This window comes from Diabrotica virgifera, chromosome 8 (genome assembly GCF_917563875.1).
Source record: "Diabrotica virgifera virgifera chromosome 8, PGI_DIABVI_V3a".
In the NCBI taxonomy this organism is placed as follows: domain Eukaryota; kingdom Metazoa; phylum Arthropoda; class Insecta; order Coleoptera; family Chrysomelidae; genus Diabrotica; species Diabrotica virgifera.
This window is the reverse complement of record NC_065450.1, coordinates 194,941,832-194,955,798: the sequence shown is the minus strand read 5'-3', so window position 1 is coordinate 194,955,798 and position 13,967 is coordinate 194,941,832. Positions and strand designations below refer to the sequence as shown.

At 33.2% G+C, this 13,967-nt stretch overlaps 1 protein-coding gene across 1 annotated transcript in view; it reads left to right on the top strand.

The window, feature by feature from the left end:
* The window catches only part of LOC126890525 (uncharacterized), a 236,605-nt gene extending 227,038 nt beyond the window's left edge, over nucleotides 1-9,567 (top strand). The window contains exon 6 of the mRNA XM_050659530.1: nucleotides 6,744-9,567. Within this exon, the coding sequence (XP_050515487.1) occupies nucleotides 6,744-6,838 (95 nt within the window). The 3' untranslated portion in view covers nucleotides 6,839-9,567. The remainder of the gene's footprint in view (nucleotides 1-6,743) is intronic.
* Nucleotides 9,568-13,967: the final 4,400 nt, after the last annotated feature.

Here is a 13,967-nt window from a genome sequence, read left to right as displayed (position 1 = left end):
CTCTCTAATTGCCTTTGTTCGGAGCTTGATAAACTAGCAAAATCATGAATAGCACTAAGGGTAGATAAATTAAATTCAGATATGGAAAAAGAAAAATCAGAACAACTTAAGGTGCTATTGAAAGCATTGAAAAAGTCCATACCTAGAATTATAGAATTCTGCACGGAAGGAATAACATAGAATGTAATTTCTCTACATAAATCGGCCACTGTGATTTCAATTTGGAGTTTGCCTGTAATGGACTGAACTGTACCATCTGCAGTAGATACTTGCAAAGATGAAATGGGCATAATGGGAATACTAGAATTTTTCAATAAATTTAATGAATGTGCCCCTATCAAGGAAATATTAGAGCCACTATCTAACAAAGCTAAACACGATTGTCCTAGAATTTGAATAGGGAGATATGGCCTATTATCATTTTGTTTCCTAACTAATAAAGAATTAATATCTAGATATAAAGTATTTGGTTGTCTAGAACCGTTATAGGGAACTAACCTAGACGTATCATCATCATTAACAAAACTAGAATCTAATATAGATAATGGAACTACATCACTATCACAATTATTATTGTTACGTTGAACACTACCAATCAAAGAAGAATTTGTAAATGAACATCTGTGATCATTTGAATCAAGCGAATCTAACGTATCATCTATAGAAATTAATTTCTGGTTTAATTTTGTTTTGTGGTGTGTGCTGTTTTCTTGAACGACACCCCTTTCCCTTTTCGTGAAGATGGGTTTGGGTTGCTGGATGTGCTTGGTCCAGCAGTTTCGTTTGACGATGGGGTTGGATTCCCTGATTGGGTGTTGGACGGAGAAACGTTCAGGGGACGGACCTCCGACGTCTCGTTTCCCGAACACTTAGAACAATTCCTTTTAAGGGTGTTCTCTCGGCCACAACCATGGCAGAAAATACGACTTTGAGGAATTGCACAATTGTAAAACGGATGACCTGGCTGATCACAATTCCAACAGACAAGAGAACTAACAACCGAAACATTATGATCATGGCCCTTATTTGGCCAAGAACGTTGCCTAAAGGAAGTTGGCTGAGAAGAAGAGTTAGAATAGGATCGAGATGTGGATGGAGGTTGCGAAGACCAGGATAAAGTTTCCTCCAAACGTTTGCACTTTATAGTAAGGTCATCAATGTTCTGAATGTCCATAAGAGCTAATTGTTGATGATAAAAGGGTAATAGACATTTAAGGATGATTTTAATTTTAGCTAAATCTGACAAAGGAGTGTCTAAACGACTACACATACCTAATATAGTATTAATAAACATAGTAACAGATTCCCCAGGTTTCTGCTTATGATTCTTAATTTGATCTAGTAGGTCGTCCTGGAACGAGTACGGAAGAAAATCTGACTTCAACTTTTTAATCAGATCAGACCAACAAGAAAAATTACCCCTATTATTCCTAAACCAGGTAAAAGCTGTCCCGGTGAACAGTTCAGCAGATGCAGCAAACAAATCCTCTTCAGAAACACCTCTAGATACTCGAAGACATTCAACCCTTTCCAAAAATGACATCACATCAGTGTGCTGTTTTTCACCTGAAAATGAAATACCCCATTTGTGTACTTGCACAGGTTTGGAGTAAGTGAAACTAGATACATTGACTGGAGCATTAGGAGTAGAGGTAGCTATGGGGTTAACTCTAGAATCAAGTTCACCCTCTAGTGTTAATATTCTAAGAGAAACAGATTTCTTGAAAGGTTCCTGTTCTTCGGTAGGACAGTGTAACAAGTGTACACGGGCAGAAATATGGCCTAGACGAGATGTTAATCGCGCATACTCTGTATCCTTTACAGTTCCCCTAAATTTTTCGATTTTTTTAGACAAGCTGTCCAATGTTTCAGAGATTCCTTTCTGTTGTTCCTCAAAAGGGATGGATACAGCTGATATTTGGAGAAAACTCCTATTGCCAGCTTCTTGTTTCAAAGCACCTCTCAGAAGATTGCGTTTTTTATCGACAGTTGTCGACTCCTCTGGCATTATGTCCCTAATCTTTAATTCATAATCCAGTTCATCCACCAGAAGATGTTCAGCTTTAAAAGCACCCATGATGAGAGCAAAATTATTGACAAGTAGTCCAAAGAACAGAAGTATGAAAGATACCTAAGTTTGCACGCAAAATATATATACCGAGAAAATATTCGCAACACACCAACAAAATCAAAATGGCAAGCAAAAAATATATATATATATAATGAAGTATATAATCAAATAAATAAGATCAAATAAATATATAAGATCAAATAAATGGATAAATAATCCAATAAATAATGTATACTCAAGTAAACCTACTACCTAAATACTGGAAGTAAATTTTTATTTATATGTAACTTACCACCACTTTGGAAAAGATATATATAATAATAATCAATGCTTAGTTGTACCTCCAACTATACCACTATTGGCTGAAGGAATAAAAATTACCTTATATGAATTATATTATTAATAGCAATATTAAATATAAGTTCCCAATAAAAAATTCAAATTTAACCCAGAATGTAAGTTGCACAAACCTATACTATAATGAGGTCCCAAAATATAAACAAAAATCAAAACAGCGTATAAGAATACCTGATATGTATCAGAAATTAAAAATAAAATAAATAAGTAACAAGATGTGTATAGAGATACCAAACGGAAATAACAAAGAAACTTGAGATAAAAAGAGAAGAATTGACCTAAATAAATACTGTCTCAGACCAAAAATAAGGCCACCACGTTGGGAAGCCGATGTAACCAGATAGAAGGAGATTTTCTGTTGGAGTGAATGCACAGAGAGTGATAAACTCCAACAGAAGTAGGAAAAAGAAGATCTACTTAATGTAGCCAAAGGAACAAAAATGTGTGGCTTCTACGTTGGAAGAAGCTGAAGTAACTAAAATACTACTTCGCAGTAGTACTTGTATGGGAAGATGTAAAGACAAAGAGTATAGACTTGATATAGGACTGGAGATGGAAAATTATGAATAGATAGATGTAACTTGAATAGCTAGCTCAATATGCAAGAGAATGGCCACTTGACACTCAAGGAAGGATTCGGCCAATTTGCACGGCTATTTCTGGCTGGACAATAAATTAAAGGAAATGACAATGATGGCTAGAAAAGAAGATATTAAGACACTGTTCACAAAGTAGATAAGGTAAATATAATAATATAATGAAAATAGAATAAATTTTTGGGCGCCAGAAGAAGGATAACTGGGTTAACCCTCTTCCAGGTATTCTACGCTGCTATAGAGTATATTAAATTTGTAATAAAAGTATATTAAATGTACAAATATAGAGGAGTAATATGAGAAAAAAAATATGCACAATAAATATATATTTATTAAATTTAACTACTAGATGTTCACAATCTCCGAGTTAAGACAAGTAACTAGTATGTAACTCTAACATGACAAAAAAAAATACTAGTGAAAGTCATTTACAGAATTACCTTACAAATATAATCTAAGAATAATCTTAATAAGGTTAGAAAATCTGAATAAGGGTACCTCTAATACAGAAAGTACAACTTACACTTGGTTAGCAGTAACTACCCTCACCCAATAACAATGGTACGAATATCATACGTACACTTAATTCAATACTACCTGATAATATGAACAAGATATTTAATATATGTATGTACAACTCAATGAGTTGACGGGTACCAAGTCCCTAAGTGAACCAACGGAGTTCTGGATACCAAAGATCCTTTTACCGACTCGTGGTTCTTAATAATAATGGCAAGTAAAACTAGTACCTTCCTGAGGGGATGGGTACTAGGGATTTATTCGAATTTAATATAAAAATTAATAGTTAAAGTTAAATAATTTGAATAATAGAAATTTTTAATGATATTTGAAGTTAATTTGAAAAATTTAATTTAAAATATACTAAAATAATTAAAGGAGTTTAAATAGTTATATAAAAGGGAAACAAGCCAAAGAATAATAAAAAAAATATAAGAGTACCAACACTATTGTATGGGAAAGTATCTGAGCTCAGAGATTCTCACCATGGAGGTTACGCAGCTTTGGGGAACGCTATCAATTATTATACTGTTCTGTAATACTATAAAAATCTTGAAAAGGGAAAGGTTATGTGCAATAAATTTATAAAGTACCTATATGAATAAACTAAGTATCCTGAAAATCACAAAAAACAGTCTAAATTTTTACTTAGAGCAAACCGAATGTTCATCAACACAAACCCCTTTTCACAATCTTCCAATGTTCCTTGCGGTGCGTTCCTTGCTGTGTATTCCCCAAATTGACCGGGATGCAATGAGCACAAGGGGGTGCTAACTCCCTCTTGCAACTGTCCTGCTGGAGGTACAAGAAAACAGGTGGAAAAAAAACCAGTTGAAGGTACAGGCGAAAAAGATAGATATGGAGATCTTCCAGGCTGGTCTCCTAGTGACCGTCTCTCTAGAAGTGGTCTACCTTGGTGGTCTTAGGTTTTCTTTTTTTTTTATGATTTCATAGTGGTGGTTTAAATCTGCATTCAAATTCTTCAACTTCGTATTCACTAATAACTTTATATTCCCTAATGCTGGATGGATTCAATCTTTAATTATAATTTGGATCTTGAAATTGTGGGTAAAATATCAAGCTACCGACCTGCCACTCCGACACACTTCTAGAAAGCCAATCCCCTCTCGTTAGCTGGCTGACGATCTCCGTGGGCAATTCAATTCCCCTCTCCCATCGATACGCTGTCAAACGCAAGCAAACCAATGTTGCCACACTTAAAATGTGACGTCACAAGCATTTAAAATTCTGTGATGGTGTTATGTTATATTTTAATAACCATTGAAAGAAAATAATTCTAAAAATAATGAAATAATATCTTCCCATCAATAATGGATTCTATAAGGGGCGGAACGTCACACCACCCTTAATGGCATGCTTGTATCAACCCCATACCAATCTCACAAGTTCTTCAACCATGCGGTCCTCCTTCGTCCTGGACTGCGTTGGTCTGCTATTTTTCCTTGCATAATATTTTGTAGCAACCTACCCCAGCTTTCTCTTCTTGATGCTTTTTCTTCTTCTTTACGTGCCATCTCCGCGACGAAGGTTGGCAATCATCATTGGTATTCTCACTTTCGACACTACAGCTCGAAAGGGTTCAGTTGAGCTGCATCCAAACCATTCTCTGGGATTTCTCAGCCAGGGCATTTTTCTCCTACCTATGCTGCGCCTTCCTTGAATCTTTCCCTGCATAATTAATTTTAGGAGTTCATATCTGCCACTACGTGTTATATGACCCAAGTATTGAAGTTTTCTTATTTTGATGGAATCTAGTATCTCCCTGCTGTTCTATATTCTCCTTAGTACTTCCTCATTGGTTATTCTGTCTGTCCAGGAGATTCCCAGCATTCTTCGATACGTCCACCTCTCAAATGCTTCCAATCTGATTGATTGAATCAAATGAGGCATTGTTTATTGAGAGTCCATGTCTCCACACCATACAAAAGAAGAGAAAATACATAACATTAAGTATTCGCTTTCTAAGATCTAGGCTGAGGTCTCTACTACACAATATTTGTTTCATATTAGTGAATGCACTTCTAGCCTTTTTTATTCTAATTCGGATTTCTTTGGTATAATCGTTTGTTTCACTAATGTTCGTCCCTAAATAGTTATAATTCTGAACTCGTTCTATCGTCTTATTATTTACGTGTAGATTGATGTTTCTAATATTTTTCTTTGATATAACCATGAATTTCGTTTTCTTTATGTTTAATGACAGACCAAATTCTTCACTTGATGATGCTTTTTATAATCTCAATATTCTTCCTGAGACGTTTTAGTATTGTGGAGTTTCGAATAAAATTCTTCTATAGAACCATATTTAGAAAGCCTCAAGGAGATTTAGATCGATTTTATTCACAGTTCAGGACTCGACAAGTAAGACGTTGCAGCGAAGTAGACGGATCCTCAATGCCAATTATAGGCCTCTGTCCTGATACCAAATCATTGCAGTCTTTGATCTCGCACATTTTTTGATACTGTAGTCGCTCCACCTGTTTCATTGCTATCATTCGCTATCTGTATCTGTAGAGTGTATCTGTAGAGTGTACAGATAAAGCATGATCGATAACGAGCGAAGGGTCAAAAATCGGGGTCCAGATCCTGTCCTTTCTAGTCTATCCTCGGTATTACATTCTCATTTGGGGTCCCACATCCTCTGCCTCTCATGTTATTTAAACATCGGTGCTTAACACTCTTCCATCTGTACTCTTAATCTGCCGTACATGAATCAAGATATTTGATCACTTGCCCCATGCTTTAGAAATATTTTAAAACCTTTTTAACTCCTCGAGTGTTTCCAAGCCTTCATATAGCTGTGCAGACAATCTTTTCTACAGCGCGCTTTGCTTCCCTCTTTGCATACTTGTATATCTCCTTGTTGTCCTCTTTTATAGACCTGTCTTACTTTTTCTAGCCTCTTTGTTCTCTCTAACCTTCTATTGCACATCATCATTCCACCACCAAGTTTTTTACAGTATCTTTTTTCCTCAGGCTCTTCCAACCTCTTCCACACTCTTGTCAAATCCATAATTAGGCTATTAATCTACTGTGTTTCCTTAGAAAACTTTTTAAATATCTCTTTATATTAAATAAGCTATTATTGTATTAGTTATATTACTCTATAAACAAAGATGAAAACATCAAAGTTAATATTATGTTTTATAGCACTAATTATTATCTTCTTTTATTTTCAGTGAGTGCTTATAATAGAAGCGTATCCACAGCATCACTGCAATTATTATTTCTTAACATGTTTGTTTTTGTCAATATTCTACTAGTGTTAAGTTAGGACAAACATAATGAATTGTATGTAAGAGAAATATATTAAATTCTAATTTTGTGCACTAGGTCTGGACTCTATTTACTTGCAAGCACATGAAATTTTAGACTAGCAAAATTAACTGATGAATTAAAATATTTCCATGAAAAATAATGCAAAATATTGTCATTTGAAGCAATACTCAATAAATAGCATATTAAGGCCTCCGAGTTGTGGAAGTTTTTTTTAAATATAAGAAACAATAAATTTTTAATATAAGGAGAGTAAATACTAAAAGTGATATAAGGTAAATATACGCCTGGATCCCGCGTACCAAATAAAGTTGATTAATAGCAAGCTGAAAATTTGTTAATAGCTTAACGGTGTCTAGTCGGACAAAAGTTGATGTATGGGAACACTGGAGCAGGGAAAGTTTTAATTGTGGAACGTGTCATCCTGACATGTTTATGATTGTGAAAACTAACAGGTTGTTTTTAAGTTTATTAAATAGCAAACTTTATATAATATATAAAAAAAATATTTTTCCGACAAATGTGTTGGGCATTCTAAAGTGCAAGACGTAGAACATGTCAAATAACAGAAATTATGTTGGTGGTAAATAGCAGTCTGATTTTTGCATGAGAGTTTAAGGGGATGGGTACGAACTTTCGGCTTCAATGCTATTTAAATGGGATTCATTTTTTTCGAATCATGAAAAAACTAATAAGTATTTTTAAAAAAATTTAAACGCAGAATGAAAGATTTCGTTATTACCGAGGGCAGAAAGTCTCTGAAAACTTCTATAATGTTTATTTTAATCAGTTACAGGGGTGAAAAACTAAGACAAAATTTAGTGTGACATTTAATTAGAAATATCTCATTCAAAAGAAACTTTTTATTCATTCTAAGTGATTTTCGGCCCTCGGTAATAGCTAAAGTAATCTTTCATTCTGCGTATAAATTTTTCAAAAATACTTATTAGTTTTCTCAGGATTTGACAAAAATTATTACATTTAAAATACATTGAAAATTTTGACATACGTCAAAATGTTCCTTTCCTCTTAATGAAAGGTTAACAAATCAATTGGAAGTTCTGTCCGACTAAATACATGGGACGTTTTCGTAGTCTGACGTTCCAAACCTGTAACCTGTTCCACAATTAAAATTTCCACTTTTCCAGTGTTCCCGCACATCAAAGTTTGTCCGACTAGACACCGTTAAGCTATTACCAAATTTTCAGCTTGCTATTAACAAATTTTTTTTTGTACTCGGGATCCGGGCCTAATATTCCTATATATTTTTTAGCAAATTGTAAAACTTGTATCTAACAATTACACTTTGGTAGACAAGTACTTTATGAGACCCTAAGAAAGTCTTAGACCTTATATATCAACATTATCAGCATATTTTAAGGCCATTGCAAGACATAGGTCTCCCCTGTTTGTATTCAGAGTGCACGGTCTGTGCAGTATGGAACTCATCTCCATTTGGATCTGCAAGTGCTTGTCTTGCTATGTTGCTGTGATCTTTACTTAAAGAATGGCCAATCCATTTAAACAATTTTTTTCTTGACTGTAGTAGATATGTTAGTTTGCTTTGTTCTTCCCCATAGTTTTTTATTAGTTATTCTGTTGGACTAGTACCTTTTCAAGATTTTTCATAAAGATTTCCTTACGAAAGTTTTCAGTTTTTTAGTTGTACTTTCGTCGTTTTTCCATGTTTCTGGTCCATAGAGTAGAATACTTTTAGTTTTCCAAATTATATTTAAAGCGTTGAATGCATATTGAGCTTTTATTATTTTCGTCTGTAATCCTTTTTACACCCCCGCTCCTTTCCATGACTGATCACAAATATATGAACTTGCCTACCTCTTCTAATTTCTTACCGTTCACCATTATTTTATTATTTGGGTAGTTAACATTTTTAACCGTTGGTTTTCTCTGTGTTTATTCGAAGTCCGATTGGAGTACTGTGGTAATTTGTCAATTTTTGATTGTATGATTTTTCTGTACAGTTAGCTGGCCGATGTTATCCACATATTCAAGATCTTCTAACTGAATATATTCCACCTTATGCCTGTTTGATAGTCAGTTACTTTTCTCATGAGTTCTAATGAATTCGCTGGTAATCATTGCCTATACAAGCTTGCTTTCCGAGGATATTCTATACAAAAAGAAAATAAAGTAGGTACAATAAGTATATAAAATCTTCTTGAACTTTTTAGTCTTTTTTAAATATTTTAACCTTTATAAACTAGGAATATAATTTCTCTAACATATCTGAAAAATACATTACTTGAAATATTCGTTTGTAAAATTTAAAAAAATCTTACTTCCTCTCCCATTATGACACATAAAACGGGAAGTTATATTTTTTAAAGAAGACAGCTTTAAGCCATTCTTTTAAAACGGAGCCATTTTGTAAACTTTTTACTTCCTCTATAAAAGTTATTAAGAACTGTACAAAGTCATACTAATTCCATTGTTTCAAAACTCAAGTTAATATAACAGGAATTTCTCAATATATTACGTATTTCGTTTAATTTCGCCTGCTTCACTGAAGCTCCTGCTGTGGAACTGTTCTTAAATTATAAACTTAATTACTAATGTCACGGAAAAAGTTGAGCAGTAACTTTGGTAGCGCTTGCACACAGTGAATAGTTCAGACCTAGTTAAATATTTTAATTAGATATATAAAGTTTGTTACAGAAAATCGAAATTAATATTTGTTTCTAAAATAAATTTTTACAAATTATCAAACGGCTGATTATTTATATTCCTCAGTCTAGACATCGATTCAACTACAAAAAGCTTTTTATGAAGATCATATACCTACCAGAAAAGTTTCTTTCAGATAAATTGACAATTAGACAACGAAGTTCGAAGTTTTAAGTTCGAACACTGGAAGTCAAGAAATGAATACACACCAGAAATATAGGGTTCTTTGTCTTCGAAAATAAAATTATATTATTTTGCAAAGCGACTAAATAGTATATTGTACAACAAGAGAGGAAAAAAGACATATTTCTCACGAGCGCAGAAGTTTGTTGGCACAAGCCGAGGTACTAGGCGAGTGCCGCAAATCAAGCGAGCGAGAAATATGTCGTTTTCTCACGTGTTGTACACTGTACTTTTTCTATGGATACGTTTTTGTCAAGAGCTCAAATTTCAAAATTAAATAATTTAGGTGCTTTTATGTAGATTATATGCCAAAATGGAAATAAAATACATATTATACACATATGTAGGTATTTAATATTCTTATTATTTATATACTTTTATTTATTTAAAATTATAGTTACCAGTTATATTTGAACAGTTTTGAAAGGTAATTCCTGGTAAGTTTTGATTTGACACATTGTATTTGACAAAAATATTTGTGTTTGTATTGTGCATGTTACCATGGAAACCGCGATTCTACGTATGGAACCCGTGAGAAAAAATATTTCTCACTGAAATGGCCGACTTTTCTCACAGCCTGAGAAATTGTTCGTTTTGAATGTATGTGAGTAGTGAGAGAAGTTGCACATTGTATAGCATCCATAGAAAAATATTTTTGTTTCATTTTTTAATGGTTTATACAGAGTGTTTCATTAAAATTTGTCCATATAGTAACTGGAGAAACCTTAGCATAAAATACGAAGATTTAACCTAAAACACTTAAATAAAATGTGGTTCCTTACTGAGTTACAAAGTGTTTTATCTAAAAATTTAAAAACTATTTTTGCTCAGCATTTTAAAACTATTCGACGTATCCTTTTCATACTTGGCAGGAAGTATAGGTACTGTACAAACTACTAAATTATGTTAAACAAACGTTTCTGGCTATTACCAGAAGCGTACGACGGGCGACGGGGGAAAGTGAATGTTTGACCCTTTCCAAATTCTACGCCACTGGCGAAATTGCTATTTTAGTTCAATTTTTGGATTCTCTAATACTTTCTATGAAAATAATATGGTCTTCATTCGTAACGATAAAGTCATTAGTTTTCGAGATCTTTGAAGTTAAAAATGAAACGACACGGTTATTTTGATCAGTGTATTGCATCGGTATGGGAACTTTTTTAATCATTTCCCCAAAATATTTTTGTGTATGTTGATATTACCTCATGGCGAAGAGCAAAAAAAAAAACGAAATCGCCTCTTTTTAGGATCTTTCATATTATAGCCACCATGATAATTTTGAAAAGAAAACAATAACTTAAAATTTATTTTAAACATAATTTATTCCATTTAACAATGTAAAACCTAGTAATACCTAACGGTAATAATAGTAATATAAGTAATTACCTATACATATATAACAAATTGAAACCCATTGGGATACAATTGAGGGTTGACAATTTCGGGTACTGTAACAAATTATAACAAAAATAATAATGGTGGTACAAACAAAAATTAGAATTGAAAAAATTAGAAAAATAAAAGAATAATTGAAAATATTCTTGCTTCACGTTTTGGAGAAATGATGTTGTTTCATGTTCGATACAATTGCTTCAAAATTGGGAATTTTGATGTAAGAGCGATTTGAATACAATCTTCGGCGTTTAATATTTTCCTGTTCTTCGTTTTTATGTTCATTAGAGTGGAAAAGCCGTGTTCGCACAAATATGTTGTTCCAAATGGCAGCGATTTTTTAACCGCTTCTTTATGTGCAATTTTGAAAACCTTTGCAGCTTTTGGCATCCAAAAAGACGACAGATTTGGTTTACTCTCAAATTGAATACGTGCTTCAGTATTAGATCGAAGCTCAAGAATTGCTTCTGCCAAACCTGGAGGTTCTTCTGGTAACTGGTATCATAGCAATTTCACATTTAAAAGTGTAACGATGAGTGATACTCATCGTCACTTTATAATATGCATTTCAAAATATTTATTAGGAAAAGCAACTCCCAATAAGTATGCAACCAAATATACGTCAACGTGTAGTAGGTATTGCCTAGATTTTTAATAAGTATTTGGATGATGTTGGTAACTTTTGGGGAATTCAGGGTCTATAAGTTGGTTCGCCTGGCGATGCCGACATCCGGCTGGCGTGTTTGTCATTTCGGCAACCGCAGCTGTTCGTCACTTAAATCTCGTCTTTTGTTGAGTCAACAAGTCTCCAGTGGCCATTGGAAGAATTTACCTTTTGGTTGAAATATTTTAGTAGAAGATTAGTTTATGTTGGAAGGAGTTATTTTGTTTTGGGTTTTGTGGAGTGTTTTGAGGAGACGAGTTTTTGGTTTCCAATACTTTTTTGAAGAACAATGGGTATGTATTACAGAAATGTCTGGTAGCTATGTTTTTCCTTAAAAAATAGCCCTTTATTCATTTTCAATATCTTACATATATTATCTTTATATGAATTATTATTCTTCAATCATCATATTTGCAATACTTCAATACCATCGCACTTATGTTTCTACAGAAAAAAAAATCTTTCATTATATTTCCGGTTCAAAATAAGTTTGGAATCAATGATAATTTTCCTTTTCTCCTTTATATAACTCCATGTAGTAATCTTTGATTACAAGATCCACATTTACTTGTCCAAATACTTTCTTATATTCGTTTAAAAAGCTTTTTCCATTCAAGGATAATCAAGGTCATTGAACTTCAAGCATGTAGGTACATCAAACTTCATTTTTTACTTAGATTTTTTCTCTGTCAAGTTCTGATAAGGTGATACACCTTTTTTGTCGAGGCCCTGTTTCTTGTATACTCAAGGACAATCAGCTGATCAAGGTTTTTTATTATTTTAGCCACTGGAAAAAAGAAGATTAAGTCACCTTTTTATTTTTTGGAAATGGAATAATCAATCATTTTGGGGTTTCTTTTGTTGGATCGGGATTATTTTCTGTTTGTTGTTTTGGAATCGACATTGATTTTTACCAGTACTTGTAAGCACCTCCTCGTCTGACATCCGCATTGTGGTCGAGTATCTCCCTAGGATTGGAAAACCGGAGGATACCTATCTGGCTCTCCCATCATCAACCTCTCCAGGAGTTTGGAGAAGCCATAGTCCCTACTATTGTAGAAGCGACAGGTTTTTTATAAAATTTACATTTTCAATTCTTTTAAATAATTTCTTGCAATTTTAATATTTTTTTTCAGTAACTTATAATAACATTAATAATCATATAAATTCATTTTTCTAAAATCAACTAACTTTATAATATTCAATAATTTTTTTCCAACAAATTTTATCTTTTACTGTTCGTATCATTCTTTTAAAATAGTCCGGGAGTTATAAGCTATATGTTAAGGTGTTGTATACAATATCTAGGGTTATAATTCCTATTTAATAACCTTTATTTCAGTTAACAGGTATTGTACTCAGGTTTATCGCTTTAGGTCAGATACTGGATTGTCAGCCAATACTGTGATCGATATCAATATAATATTTTTGCTTAGGTAGATAACTTGTGATTCGAAATAACTGTCTTGGTATAATTAATTAAATTTTTGTTTTTATTTTTTTTGTACTGTAAATCTCAGTGTCGATAAGAGCGTATCCTTCTAGTACGTCAGGAATTAGCTAGTTTGTATAAAATTGTATAAAGGGGTTATAGGTATTTTTTTTTATTAAATTTGTTGGTTGTACATATATGTTTTATTATCCTACCATTTTAATAGTATTAGTTAGGTACAGCAATATAGGTCACGTGGAGAAGAAAATATTCAATTCTTCCCTGGCGCCCTTATACGTTCTCAGTAATATCTTCTCGGTCAGTAGTTCCTTTTTTTTCATTTCTTTCCTTATTTTAATTCAGTTTCTTAACACTCCAGTACTTCATTAGGTACCGTCTTATTTCGAGCGTGCAAATACGGCCTGATCCTCTCCTGAGTCCACTTGATAAAGTCTCTTAAATATCCAGCTAGCCTAGTTTGAGGAAACTTCCATAAATAAGTAACTACCCTTTAAGCTATATCTATTCTGCCACAACACAACCTCATTTTCGTTACAAAAGGATCTACAATCCAACTGACGGTACGTGTATCAAGATCTGGAAAGTAATTTGAAAACCGAATTCTGAGTTTGATAAGATGTCTTACAAATTATTGTATCCTTGATGTCAGCAAAAGTAATATTTTCGCAATCTTTCAAAAACAAAGTTAACCTTGAAAAAGAAGCTATCTTGTTCTTTTCCATTTTCTGTCTCCAATATTGCAGCTTT